Here is a 14507-nt window from a genome sequence, read left to right as displayed (position 1 = left end):
ATCATTGATGTTCATATTTCAAAGTAAATTGGTAGGCTCTAGCAGACCATGGGAGTCTGTGAGACTAAAGTAGGAAAGTTTTATCTTTTCTTCCTTGCCTTGATCTCTGACACTCTTTACAGATGGAATATATGTAAAACTACATAATTCCCAGTGAACAGATACTAGGAGTCTTGAAGTTTCTAATTCTACTTGAAGATCTTAGCTTATGAGGATTAGAGCTCTTAAGCATTAGGCATTGCCTCCAGCTACTCCTTGCCACCCCTCACAGAGAGAGAGAGATGAAGTTTTCATTCATTCTAGAATCCATCTTATGGCACAGACACAACAGCAATTCTGCTTGCCTTAAAGTAGGTATAAAAGTGCTAAGTACTTATTGGCTCTGTCTTTATCTACTCCTGGTTTAGAAAAACCTCAAAAAAATTATCAAAAATATTCTCATAAAAACAGCTCTTTTGATACATCCAATCATATGCATATTCTCAGAAATACCTGGTCAGGAGCCCTATGGAAGTGACAAAGAAGAGCCACTAAAGGTGTATCCCATTCCCCAGATTTAATACTTATATGTAAAGCTCAACAAAAAGAAAATTAGCAAAAATTGTTTGACATGTGTGACATCTGGCTAAAAAAGTTAACTCAATGTTATGTTGCTCCTTTGAACTTTTGTCAGTCTTTATTTTTTCATACCTGTTTCAGTGAGAATTGTGGAGAATCTATCTGTGGGTCTACTCATTTAAAATCTAAATTATTATTAGACATGTCAATGACTAAACTGAACCATCAAAGATATATTGGTTCACTTCATTTTTCTTAAAACAAACATCTCAAATTTTTATACGAATTATGATAACTTGTAATGGTGACAGTCCCCACATTAAAATCCCCTCCCAATCTTGCCAAATGAGGACTGAAGATCACAGGTGCTGAATCTCCTGAGATTCTTATTGAGAAAAGTAAGTATTCCTGACCTCACCTCAGATCTACTGAATGAGATGCTCTCTGCACTCAGGAAATGGCAGTTAACAAACCCCTTAGGTGACAACCATCACACTAAACCCTTTGGTGATCCCTGTTATAAACCTATATAAAAATGGTAAAACTAAACAAAAATCTTTTGGAAATGATTTAGAGTAATGGACAAGGAATAAGCATGCAAGTACACACACAAACACACACACTATTTCTACAAAAAAGTTATCATACCCTCATCAAGTATAAACTTGCTGTTAAAACAGATTTAGGAAGCTAGAAAAGCTAAGGCAAAAAGATAATTCAACTACACAAACTACTATTGTTAGCCCAATTCATTTCTATTATGTTTTATTTTATACTATTTAAGACAGAAATTTATAATTCCATTTTAACAGTGGACTAAACACTAAAGTAAAAGAACAAATGTTTGGAACTAGTGAATAAAAACTCAGCACAGAAAAAATTTGATCCATTAAACCTTTGGCATCTGCCTTGAAAAGTACATATGTTTCTTTGTGTTATTTCTCAGTATATTAATATAAGAAATGCATGAAGCACAGAGGTTAATAGGAATACTGAGAGGTTTACTAGACCACTTACAGTATAATTGTGACCTGTCATTACTGTGGATTTTTTTAAAACAGTGATTAATCTTAGTGGTATATTTATAGGTTAGTTTCAGCCTAATTTTTATTGTCAAAGAAATACAAAAGTGGTTCTCTGTGTATTTTCAGCCTACAATATGTTAAGAACATTACAAAAGCATAATAATGTAAATTAATACAAGATGAACTGGAATAGGAAATCTGCTATAACACAGCACAATTTATGGTTGAATTCATAATATCAAGAGTAGGACAACATAAATCCCAATTACCTAGGTATCAGCTGTGTGACATTACAGAATTTACTTGGCCTTTCTGCGCCGCAGTTTCCTTTTCAGTAAAACAGGTCACTACCTGTGACCACTTGAGCAGGCTATAGTGATTAAATGATATCACATATGAAAAGCTTTCAGTATCTGGTGCATAGTAAGATGGCCTATAGTCTATAGAATTTCTTAGGTGCCAAAAGCTCACCAGCAAGTCTAGATGGATGGCAGAGATTAACAGGCAGTCTGATTCCAAAACTTTCTGCATTATACACAGCTGAAAATTAGGAATCAAAAGGTGTTTCTCAAAAAAAAAAAGTGTTTCTTGCAGGTCTAAAGCGAAATGCGTTAGTCACTCAGTCATGTCATACTCTTTGTGACCCCATGGACTGTAGCCTGCCAGGCTCCTCTGCCCACGGAATTTCCCAGGCAAAAATACTGGAGTGGATTGCCATTTCCTTCTCCAGGGGATCTTCCTGACCCAGAGATCAGATTCACATCTCCTACATTGCAGGCAGATTCTATTGCAAGTCTAAAAGCTGCCTCTAACATTCCTATGTTTGGATAGAGATGACAAAGAAACAGCAAATGCCCCTGCTTTTAAGAAGTTTATAATCCAATTAGGTTAATCATTAAAGAGCTGTGCTAATGTTCAAGACACATTCCTTGGGACTCTTGATTTATGTCTATATACTTCTTTAAAAATAATGAACACTGATTAAAATTTCTCATATGATATCATGCCCAATGTATACTAAGAATGTCTCACCTTTTTATATTAATTATATGTTTATCTTCTTTTGTTTTAAACCAGGGAAAGTGAGAAATAATGTAGTTTACTTTTTCCCTTTCAGAAAGGGCTTAGCATTGATTTTTTTGGCTCAATTTCTTCCCCACCTCATCATTTTCAAAATGTCCTTTTCTCTCTCCCCATTTAATGAAAAACAAACATCTCTGAATTACTTAATAGTGCTTCTTGCAAGCTCAGTTGAAATTATGGAGGAGATGGTACTGCTCCTGTAGAAAAAGATGGATCTGTCCAAAATGAAGGTGAGACAGTTGTAGGAATACATGGTCATTTGTAACTGACTGAAGATTACAAAGAGGGAATACAGGAAGGACACCCAAAGTTTGTTCTCAGCATCATAGCTGGATGAAGTCCTCATACAGTTTATCTAAGTCAGTAACAAATAAGGTTATTTGTAGCTATATTGATGACAGTTTCATTTCAAGCAAATGCTGCGTGATTACACTTTAAGAAAATGCCTGAATGCTTCCTGTCTCTTTTGGTGGTGTCGTTCAATTCAAGACTTTTTCCTAATTCACCTATTTGACTCAATTTTCCAGTATGGAGATGAAGTGATACAGATAATAAGGGACACGGGTTTGACAAAGTTCACAGGCTTTCAAATCCAGATAGAATAAATTTTAGATTACTAAGTGACATTTGTACCTTATTAGAATTTAATAAGTATACCATATTTCTACCATTCAGATTTATTGTGGCAGATTTTGGATGAAAACATTGATAAAAACGCCTAGCAGTTCATCTTTGGAGACAGATCTTAGTTTGAATCTGACACGTCCTGGCTATGTAAACTTTGGCAAGTCACTTAACTATCTGGAGTTTGAGCTTCTAAGACTGTAAAATGGGCCTAGTAATAACCACCTCGTAGGGTTATTTAAATAAGAATGCACTTAGAAGTGTTTAATACAGTGTTGGGAGCATAAAGATCATATTAATAAAAAGCCTTGATATTCCACACAGCTGTTACTAATTTTTTGAATTGCCAGGGCTGAGGAGTATAGGATCAAAATGCTCGATCAAAGTGCTGGACTTTTGGTAAAAGCATAGCAAAGGAAATTAAGCCAGCCAGACCAGATTCCTTTGCCTCCTCTGTTTCAGCCTTAACTCTTCCTGTCCCATCACACCTGTATCATCTTGGCAGTCTGCACCTTTAATGCATTAGAAACTGCCTAGGCCTCCTCAAAGGGTTCACCATGCCCTATATTTAAGGACCTCTTGGAACTTATCAGGTATTCACATGATACACAATTGTCTGGGTTGCACACCAGGACACTCCTTCACCCAAGAAGGCTGCAGGTAGCTTCCAAGGTTGATGAGCATTATGGCAAACAGGATATAAACATGACTGGGAGACTCTCAGGGCACAGTGTAATCCTGAGAACAGCAGAGATCCTGCGCACGGGAACAGATTATCTCCACTACTAAGAGGTACCATTGTATGGGGATGACAGGAAAGAACTGAGTGAAGAGAGACAGGAGGCTACCAATACTGTTGTCTTCTATATTTTAAGAGTCTGAGAAAATAACTAGGTTCATTGATATTTAAGAGCCTGTCCTGGGAGAAAACTGTTATTATTCAGTATGTTAGTATCTATACAAAGTCTAAAAGGAAAACATAGTATTTCACAATCGTGAGCTTAATTTTACCCTTGTCTGCCTCTGACACCTGTTTCCTCTTGAAAGGATTACTAATAATCCATAAATGATCTTTAGTGACACTCAGAATGGATTCTCTTTGCATAAACAGTGGTTTGCATTCAACATTTAATCTGGAATGGGGTGATATTTTTTCTATAGTGAAACCTCAAATACTGTGTTCTACAAGTTTTCTAGGAATTATTTCTGACCCTATTAACTACAATTTGTTTCAGATACTTAACTGTGGGTAGAGATTCTGCATTTATTTATAGGATACCATGAGTCTCTAATTTTATCATAGATTAAAGACTTTTAGGTTATTTTAGAAATAAGTTATTCAAACCAAATGCTCAGTGACACTAACTGCATGTCATCTACTGTTCATATTCTCTAGCCTGGGATTCACGTGTCAGAAATTCAAGAGCAAGCCTCCAGTAACCTGTGTTCTAATATGTCCTCTAGGTGCTGCTACACATCGAAGTTTGAGAAGCACTGATCTCCTGGAGTCTGACCTCACCAACAGGACTCCATAAGTAAAAACGGGCTTCAGTTTAGAAGCTAAATAGAAATATTTCCTTTATCGCCATACATGAATCCTAGTACATAAAAGAATCATACATACAAATCTTAAGTCCAACAATTAAGTATGAATCTATGTATTTTTTATTATGTGACCAGGTATTTGCTTCTAGAGGCTTTCAAGATCTTTTACTGAGAACCATGTTGATAGTTCTCTAGATGAAAGGAATAAATGCATCAGCTGTATAGTCAGAGTTTACTGGAGGGTTCGGACCAGTGCTTACGGATTTCAGCCAACGCATGGATAAAGATGGCGAAGAATCTCATTCCAGTCATGCCCTCCTTTCCTAATTTCCCTTTTCACTGTTTGGTCTTCCACTTTTCCTTGGGGAGCTGGGTGATTGATAGCCTAATCCAATGACTGTATTACAGCTGCCTCAACTAGGACTCTCTTCCTTATCATTAGCAGTTAGCCTATGGTTAAATTCACAGCTCACTGCTTGGTACAGCCCCTGAGATTTAAGGGTCTGGCCTTTAGAAAATATTTAACATAAAACTGAAATCTTGACATACTGAGAACTCAGTTCTCTGCAAGGCTTCTTTAATTAATCCAATGTACTGTACCATTGTTCTGTATGAGACTGTGACATGGTGAACTGTTTCTGAAGCTTACAGAGATGTGTAGCTCTAAATTAAATAGTCACTGACGTGTACCTACACCGATTTTTTAGTACAGTAGATATGCATGAATCTGTGAATATTTAAATTCAAGCTCAAACAGTGACACAATACTCTCTAGTTTTACTTTCATAATAGAACATTTTTGATTAATTTCAAGCTTGAAATCATTATGAAAACACACACAGAGGAAAGAAATTTAATAATTCATTACCACCACTGCAAAGGTAAGTTTTCTTAATATGCTTGTCAGGGTCCTTTAGTTTACAAAGTCTATCAAATATTTTCTTAGGAGCTGGTAACAGACATTATTTTCCCAATTTTGAACAAAGAAAACACATATAATATCCAGATACCCAAGAATTTGTTGGCTCTTAATCAGCATTCGTTTTTATCATTTCTCTGCAGTTATTTTAAAATACCTAAGGAAATAACGTAGACCTTGATCTATGCTTTAAACCTCTGCCCTCGCTCCAGTCCGTCCATGAGCTGTAAGCATCTATGAATATGGCAGCTGAGTCCCAGATGAAAAATTATGCATCTCATAAACTGCTATTCTGCTGAAATGTCAAGCCAAGGCAAGGCTGTACCTCAAACTCAGCACTTGGCATTTTCCTTCTGTCTGCTTTGTTGCCATGAAGCAAACATGAACAGTGAGGATTTGTGTAGGGCAGGTAGCAGGCGAGCTCACTGTCAAAAATCTATTATTAGGGCTCTGATCTCCTGCATAGACCAATGACGGCCAAACAGTGAGAAACTCTGGCTTCAGAAAAAGCAATATAATGCAAAAGGGGATTCTTTGTCAACCTGTACATGAATATATTCAAATAAGTATGATTTAAATGAGAAGAGTTCTAATGGTGAGCTTCTCTTGGTTAAACTGATAATTTATAATGAAAATTGTAATTCAGCATCTTTATTTGATATGCCTACTTTTGACTATACTGCAAATATAGTACATATATCTTTATAACAAATGCTTTAAGAATTTGATCAAACTTGTGATAGTCTAAGAATGTTTTTAAATATATGAATAACAGACTAGACTATTTTGCATTATGCTGGTACATATTAAAAAAAGAAAAGAAAGAAATGAGTATAAAGTGAAAGGTTCTTCTTTAATTATTCTTTTTGGCATGATTTATCACTACTTTTTTATTCATTTAAATATTATTTTTATCAGGCTATTTTATACATTTCAGTATTAAAAGCTAAGTTCTTATTGATAAAGATGGTTACAATAAAGAGCTGAGATTTTATGACATAGTAGGCGTGTTTTTCTGAAAGGATTTTATGCATCAGTAATCATGCGATTGACACAAAAAAATCCAGCCCATTAAAAACTACTTATAAAAAAATACCAGTACTGTATTTTATGATATAATTGTAATGTATAGTGTAAGAACTTCAAGCAATCTTACCAAAATTTTCAGTTGCTTGCACATATAAAAATAGTTTTTCAAAGGAAAATGAAACTGAAACTTTGGAGTTTCCAATCTAGTGTAAGTTTTGTTGTCTTCCCCATTTTACACAATAGTCACTAATAAATGCAACAAAATAAGTGCATGATCAGAGCAGGTTACACTGGACTGTATTCATGTAATTCCCAGTAGCAGTGCATACTTCTAGGTCATTGCACAGTCCCAACAATTTTTCAGTAACTATTTTAAAGACAAACATAAAATATGCAGTGTGGAGCCAATGCTTAAGATTCTTTTTTAAGCTACTACACTGATGCCGGCAAGTTTTCTGAACTATACACTTTGTACTCATTTCTAGCACTACATTGGCACTGAGTTATGAGCTGATGCCACATCTCTAACTTGCACCTTCTTTTATTGGCAATTCCCATGCCATGTTGATTTTACAAAACACACACACACACACACACTTTTAGGCTTGTAAATATAAGAGTTCAGTGTCCAACAGCCCACACTGCAAGATTTCAAATCACACATCATTTATTTGTAGAATGTGAGAGTATTCATGGAGTACACCATTATCATTTGCTAAGCAATACAAAATTATTTAACTTCTGTAATAATCCTTCATGTGACTAGTAAAATCTAGGTTCCTGGAAAGAAATCAAATCCTGAAAGCTACCTTTGATGAATTATTCAGAAATCAGTATAAAGATTACAAGTATTAGTAGTGAATAATAAGTGTTCTATTGTTTTAACTGAATAACTTGATAGAGATTCAATAATTTCAAACGTCTAAAATTTGAAATTGAGAACAAGAATGTCCCTTTTTTGACAAATAAAACAAAGTTAGCAAACAAATAAAAGTACAGGTCAATTTTTCAGTCTGTCGAAAGTAAATTATATTGAGCCTTCTGCAGATGACTTTCAGAACTTCCCCTATCTGTGGGTATGTATGTGTATGTGTTTACATGTGAAAGAAAGGAAACATGTAATTGGGCAATGGAATAACAATAAACCTAAGGAATACGCCCATTCCCCACTGATAAAAAGAACCTTTTGAAACACAATGAGGAACAATAATAAAACTCCTTCAAATGAGTTTACCCCATTCCTTGATTACTATTTCTCCTGATGCAGTTATAAATGGATAAAGGTTATCCTTGTGAAGTCAGTTGCAAGAAAGACATAACTTTAATTATGTCACACAGGACTTATTTTTAACCATCTCTAAAAGAAGCTTATCCACAGACATGATTTCATGTGAAAACGTCATACCACAGATGTGTAACACTATTTACTTAGGTGATAGTAATCACTGAGTTAGGAGTGGGCTTAAGGTATCATTATTTGGGGACAAGATCAAGAAAAAGGTCAAAGTTTGAAACTAAATCAAGAAAAAAAAATAACCAAACTAAAACTAGGAAAAATAATGAATAATTCACTTGAGGACAGAGCTAATAAATAATAATCATGAAGAGATTAGTGTTTCTTCTGACCAACAGAAGCAAAGATTCTTCTCCCCTCCCTTCGAAAAAAGGAAAATCCAGTAATTTACTCCTGTAGTGATACATAAAGTAATTGCTGTTTGATTTTTTTAAAGTGTTTCACATGGATTCTAGAATAGAGAAAATTGTGTGGTAACAGCTTATAGTATAAGGTCTCTACTGTTCAAAGAAAGGTAGAGAATATTGATCCTTTAGAGGCAATGATTTGGACAGAAGTACTTATATGGTGCAAAGCTTAATTAGTCATCCTACTCTCATGAAAATATTCCTTATGAATACTGAACAAGATTTCTTTTGATACTGTTCTCATTATGAAATCACCATTAAGAGACTCATACTGTTATCATGAATCTTGCCAGGTATTTCTCTTACAAGTAAAATTTAGGTTTATAAATCATTTTTACTATGAACTGGTTCATATGTTTGACCATCTTCCCTACTCCAATTACCTACAGATGACTTGGCAAATGCAGTTCTAAAATAACAAAGCTGGGGACGACAGCTTGGGATGAAGTCCTTACTCTCTCTCGATATAAATTTTAAACTTCAACAGGTAGAAGTTACCTCACGTAATGACTTCTATGGGCAAAATGACATTCCTATTTAACAAAGAAACCTCCCTCTAAAACAGCAGCTTTCCAAAATTTTTGAATTAACCACAGTAAAAAAAATTCAGTTTACATCATGACCTGGTACTGAAATATACCTATGTGTGCATTACATGGATAACTAAAAAAGATGTTTAACCACTGCTTAAATCACCCATGAGCAAAGCATTCGGACATTTTCCCTATCCAATTTCATTAAAAAAAAAATGATTACAGTTCATTAAGCTTGATTCCACAATACACTCATAAGTTGGGAACCAAAGTTTGAGAAACATTGCTTTAGAATACTCTAGAATCCAGACTAATCATATTTAAAATAATGAAACTGACAATCCTTAGCTGAGGTTCTGTTTCTGAAGCTAGCCCCTTATTAGCTAACACGTTTTAAACGAAGGACATTACTGAAATGTGAACATTGTTCTAGAGCACGTGCACTACTCCCAGTTCCTCAGCATTTCCCTGTGGAAACAAAACCAAAACCTCCATTTCAAATAACAGGAATCTTATTCCGAGGAAAGACAAAAACAAAAGCCAAAAACCAATAGAAAGCTCAAAAGTATTGAAAGAGAAAAATACCCTTTTCCAGCAATAAAAAGCATGTTTTGTATTTCAGGTGGCTTTCCAAAACTGAACACTTTTCAGCTTTCACTTAAAAAAATTAAAAAAAAAAAAACAAAAAAACCCCTATGATTCCAGCAGTTTTTCTAAAAGTAGATATCCCAATGTTCTGAGACAAGACTTGAGAGTAAGTATTAGCACTGGAAATGAGCTGTGGGAATTTTTTTTTTTAATTTTGTAAAAATACCTGGCATATTTTACGTGGTTTTCTATACTGAAACAGAGTAATTGATAAAACTAGGAATGGTATTTAGCTATTTTGATACTTTCATCATTCCTAAACTTTGAAGCCATTATTATTTACCACATTTTGCTAGGCTAGGTTTCACTATAACTCATTCTGAAGGTACTTTGTTATAGAACTGACTTCTATCCTAAAATATATTATCATTGCCGGTTTAAACTGTTTTTCAGATTATATTACCTTTAGATTAAAGCAAACATTGCCTTAAAGGAGAAAAAACTATTAACTCTGTCAATATGGAGAGAGTCTATTTTCAAAACAAATTGTTTAATGTGAAAGGACTGAATATAGACCCTATTAGAAATGAGGTACAAAACCTTAAAAATGTTAGGGACATTTTGTTGTTTAAAATTAAAGTTCCACACAGGCTTGGCTGAGTTTATAGTCCAAGTGAATATTTATACATGAATTTATAAATCTCAGAAAGAGAGTTTTATGGAAATGTTAACAGGCCCTGAGGTATAGCTGAACTTGTTTGCAGGTACCACTATAATTCCTAGTGTATGTATGCTTAAAAGACTGCAACACAAAAGACTTTTTCTAATGCTGTAATTCCATCATTTTATTAGACTGAGTTATACTATGGGAGAATATTCAGAAACTGCACCTCAAATGAGAAAACGTGAATGGTTTTACTTATATAAAATACTACTGCAATAGTTCTTTTATTAATTTTTAATGTTCAGTACCCTCTGTAACCTCCTTTATTCTCTCGCCGTCAACATGGCAGGCTGGAGAAACTGAAATGGGCTGACAGAAAACAGTGCACGTCACAGCCCAACTCTGGGATCTCACAACTCTCTTTCTGAGACACTGGCTAACTCGCTCCCCGTTATTCTGCATTACAATAATATTTAAGGCCCTGTTTGATAGCTCCTGATAAAAGGGAGTTCTGTCTGGACCCTGAACAGGTGCTCCTCGTCAGCCTTCCGCTTTCTGACATTGTGGGAATGGCATTCAATTAAAAGCAGAATATACTCTTAAAAAAAAAAATCATGGCTTATAGCCACACTTCACGCTCTCAAAACATAATACCTCAGCATGCAGAGAGCTTTATTTGTGTCTATGCAGCCTCTTCCAAAAGCACATTTTGGTCTGATTCAGCAGTGCTTTCCTTGAACAGTGGGACACTGCTATGTTATGTATATTTACCACTGTCTCCATCACCAAGGAGATTAATCCCCATACCGGTACAGTCAAGAACCTCACAGCATCGTCTTTGCATGACCAAGTTCATGTTGTCAGAGCAACAGACTGCACAGAGCAAAGACACTGAACGGGACTTTGGGATTAAAACTTCTCTTTCTGTTTCAAATGCAAGTGTTTTATGATGAGAAAATGTGCGTGAAGGTATAAGGTCTGCAAATATCTTGTCAGCTGAAGCTATAAATGGAATGTTTTAATGATTTATTTCACAGTTGTGAAAGTAAGATTTCTGAAGAATGAAGATTTCAAACTTCTAGGAAGAGTGGAAACTAACCCAGACTATGGAAAAAGGTATTAAAATGACCGTGCTTATGTTCTTATAAGGCCTTGGTATTAGCTTTTTACTAATTAGTAATGAGAAATCCTGAGTAATGCACAGACCACAAGAGAATAGAATGTGTGTGAAGCCCTATCTTGGTATTCTCTCTTCTTGTGCCACCAGTCACTTGATGGATCTGTTCCATTTGTCATAACTATTAGGAACTTTGACAAGTAGTGAGTCATAAAAATTGGGGATCAAAAAAGACACCGTATTCTTGCTGGTAACACGATCTCTTGAGTTTTCACCAATCCTCATGGAAGCAGAAATGGAGGGAGAGGGTAACACCTACCGGACACTCCTCCGTATGTAGTCCGCTTCCCAGTGCCCACTGCTGGCCAGGGTGTGCCATCAGCTTTTAATCCCATGAGACCCGAGACAGTGTTGGTGGCTGTAACACCATCTGCCCCACCTATGAAAAACATAGCATTCATCCGCAGCTCTTAAAGGGACAATGGTTAAAACCCATTCAAACCCACACAATCCAGGAAAATGCACACACTACTTTCTCCTGATAGCATTTCCTCTCCTCAAATGTATTCACTAATCTCATGCCCATAATTATGCTTAAAATCCTAGACATAAGAATTTTTAATTATCACCACTTTATTTTTCCAATTATTATACAGATTTGTGTTTTGTACTCAGTGTTATTTTCCAGGTAATTTACAATATCTTTACAAATCAGGATGCAATTTCCATTGGATAGCATGCAAGCACATATGATTTGTGAAACCGTGCACTGATTGTACGATTGATGTATTCAAGATATTTATCGAGCATATGTTTAAGGCAGTGTTCTAGCTTCGATCAAATACAAAGGGAACTTGTAAGAAATTTCACCTGTGGAAGCAGCTATCTTTTTAAAAAATTTCATTAAAAGTTCAAGTGCTGTTGCTGGACTGTTACATTATGAGGTCATTTATTTTGCAGTGGTCTGCTGTGACTGTGGCTTTGTCTCCTAATTCTTTGTGTGTAAAGCAGGTGCTTATTAGGAAAAATGATAGATATACTTGTATTCCTGGGCCAAAGTTTGAAGTCCATTCACTAGGTTGAGTATAGGTATGGATCTACTACATTTGTGAGATCAAGTGCTCAATTTAACAACTTCCTTAAAGTTTAAACAGAGATGTACATATAAAGTGGTAGATGAGATACATTTTATCACAGCTTTGAAATTTAGGCTCAGAATACATAACGAGGCAACTGACGTGAGTTGGATTCTTACCTTCCTTTGCAGCTCTAGCTATGCTTACAATATCAGTGACATTTGGGGTCAACTTGGCAAAAAAAGGAATCCGAACAGCTTGCCTAACCCAGCGACAGATGTTCCGCACCAGCTCTGGATCCTGTTCAAATAGGTCAGTTAAATATAGAAAATAATTAAAGAATTGTGATCAAAATGTGTGCTGGAACAACAGCAAAGCTGGAGACGTGCGAGACAAATCCAACCTGACAATGAGCTACATGATAAATTTCTCAAATTCTTCCTCAGTATTACACCTAGGCTCATTAGGGAACGAAGGTTAACACACTTCCAGTGAACTGCAAATTCATCACATAAAGGTTAAATTCCTCAAGGGAGCCTTTGGAAAATAAAATTACAAAGAACCAAATGGAAAGTGTTTCCCACTTGCAGCTAAATAATATCAGAAATAAAGCATAGACTTCTGGGGAGGTAAGTTTGAGAAACATCACAGAATTTCTAACGACCTCATTGGTTTAAGCCTATAAAAATATTTGAATAGCTGATACCCAGGTGAATGATATGAAATCTGAAGCTTATTGTTTTCATTATTAAAAGACTTAGTCTTGTTGAAGTATATTCAAAAGAAAATATGTGACTTCCTAGTCAATCTAATTATGATATATAGTATATGCTAATATGGGATAATTCAGCCTTAGGTTATACACGAGCTGATCAGTAACTTTAGCTTACTTTGGTAAATGTTAACTAAGATCTGTGCAGTACTTTTCAACATTCATCTACTTGAAAGAATTGATCAAAATGACAAAAATGAAACAAAATATCAAACACTCATTTTTAAAAGCAAGGCATAGACGTTTTCCTGAGCCTTTTTCTTGTGATTTTTCAGGCTTCTAGTTTCTCATGGGACAAGTATCATTTAGAGGGCAATCACCTTCTTTTCCACTGAAAATAACTTAGCAGTAGTAATGTTCCTTGATTTCAACACATACAATAGTCCTTCTTTTCATTACTTTTAGTGCAAAATTTATTCTGACAGGTAATGATAATGTGCTTTGATAAATTACATTAAAATATGCAACAGCAATTCATTATTGAACTTGGTAATATTATCCTAGGAAGTTAAAATGCTTTATTTTTTTTTAAATTAAAGATCCACCCAGAAAAATACAGACATATATTTAAACCATGGAACACGAGGCTAGTATTTCATTTGTAATTAATATTTTTATATGTAAGAAAGTTGCTCTTTGCATTTTAACCTTTCAAATTCTTTTAAGACGAGATTTCTAATGTTTTAACCTTTAGAAAGAACCTTTTCACTTAGGTTTAATGTATCTTGATCAGTCATCTTGTATTACTCTAAAAGTTATGTATGTGCTAAGACACTGCAATGAGGTAATTTCTGTTGATTGTTATTGTCTCTATTCAGCAAACTAATAATTTTAACAAGAAATCTTTGACTTGGCTTGTTCTCTTTTCAGAACAGTAATTTCTTCATTAAACATAAATATTAAAAAAGCACTATATAGAATGCTCTACAGGGCATACTGTGCATTATGAATAGTAAAATCTAGAGACTTAACCATACAAATTCTAACTCATGAAAATGGAGATCTGCCCCTGCCCATGCAATGTTCATGAAATATTTATAACCACTGCATTGGCATTATGAAGGCAGTTGCATCTTTGTGACTTTCATTTTTAAGTTATGAATTTCCATGGGACTTAACCTAGAAATGACAGTAACTCTAGATGATACGAATTACATGGCCTTCATAAAAGCTCTCTTTAAGGCAGAATTTACCAATAATTTAAAGATCACTGAATCTTTAAATTGCATAATACATGGCAGGTAGCCTGACAAGAATTAGTGAAACAAATTTA

The 14507-nt window shown here is 35.0% G+C and overlaps 1 protein-coding gene across 2 annotated transcripts in view; it reads right to left on the bottom strand.

Annotated features, from left to right (window-relative positions):
- The window catches only part of DPYD (dihydropyrimidine dehydrogenase), an 880709-nt gene that overhangs the window by 212403 nt on the left and 653799 nt on the right, over window positions 1-14507 (bottom strand). Inside the window, exons 17-19 of one of the 2 annotated variants that reach the window (XM_043876119.1) lie at window positions 12642-12762; window positions 11706-11825; window positions 7469-9485 (exon numbers count right to left, since the gene is read on the bottom strand). In XM_043876119.1, the coding sequence (XP_043732054.1) occupies window positions 9475-9485; window positions 11706-11825; window positions 12642-12762 (252 nt within the window). In that variant the 3' untranslated portion in view covers window positions 7469-9474. Of the gene's footprint in view, window positions 1-7468; window positions 9486-11705; window positions 11826-12641; window positions 12763-14507 lie in introns of those variants that run through there. The other variant, XM_043876118.1, reaches the window with a different exon arrangement.

This window comes from Cervus elaphus, chromosome 20 (assembly GCF_910594005.1).
Source record: "Cervus elaphus chromosome 20, mCerEla1.1, whole genome shotgun sequence".
NCBI lineage: Eukaryota > Metazoa > Chordata > Mammalia > Artiodactyla > Cervidae > Cervus > Cervus elaphus.
Note: the sequence above shows the minus strand (reverse complement) of the source record. Positions and strands in the feature narration are given on the sequence as shown.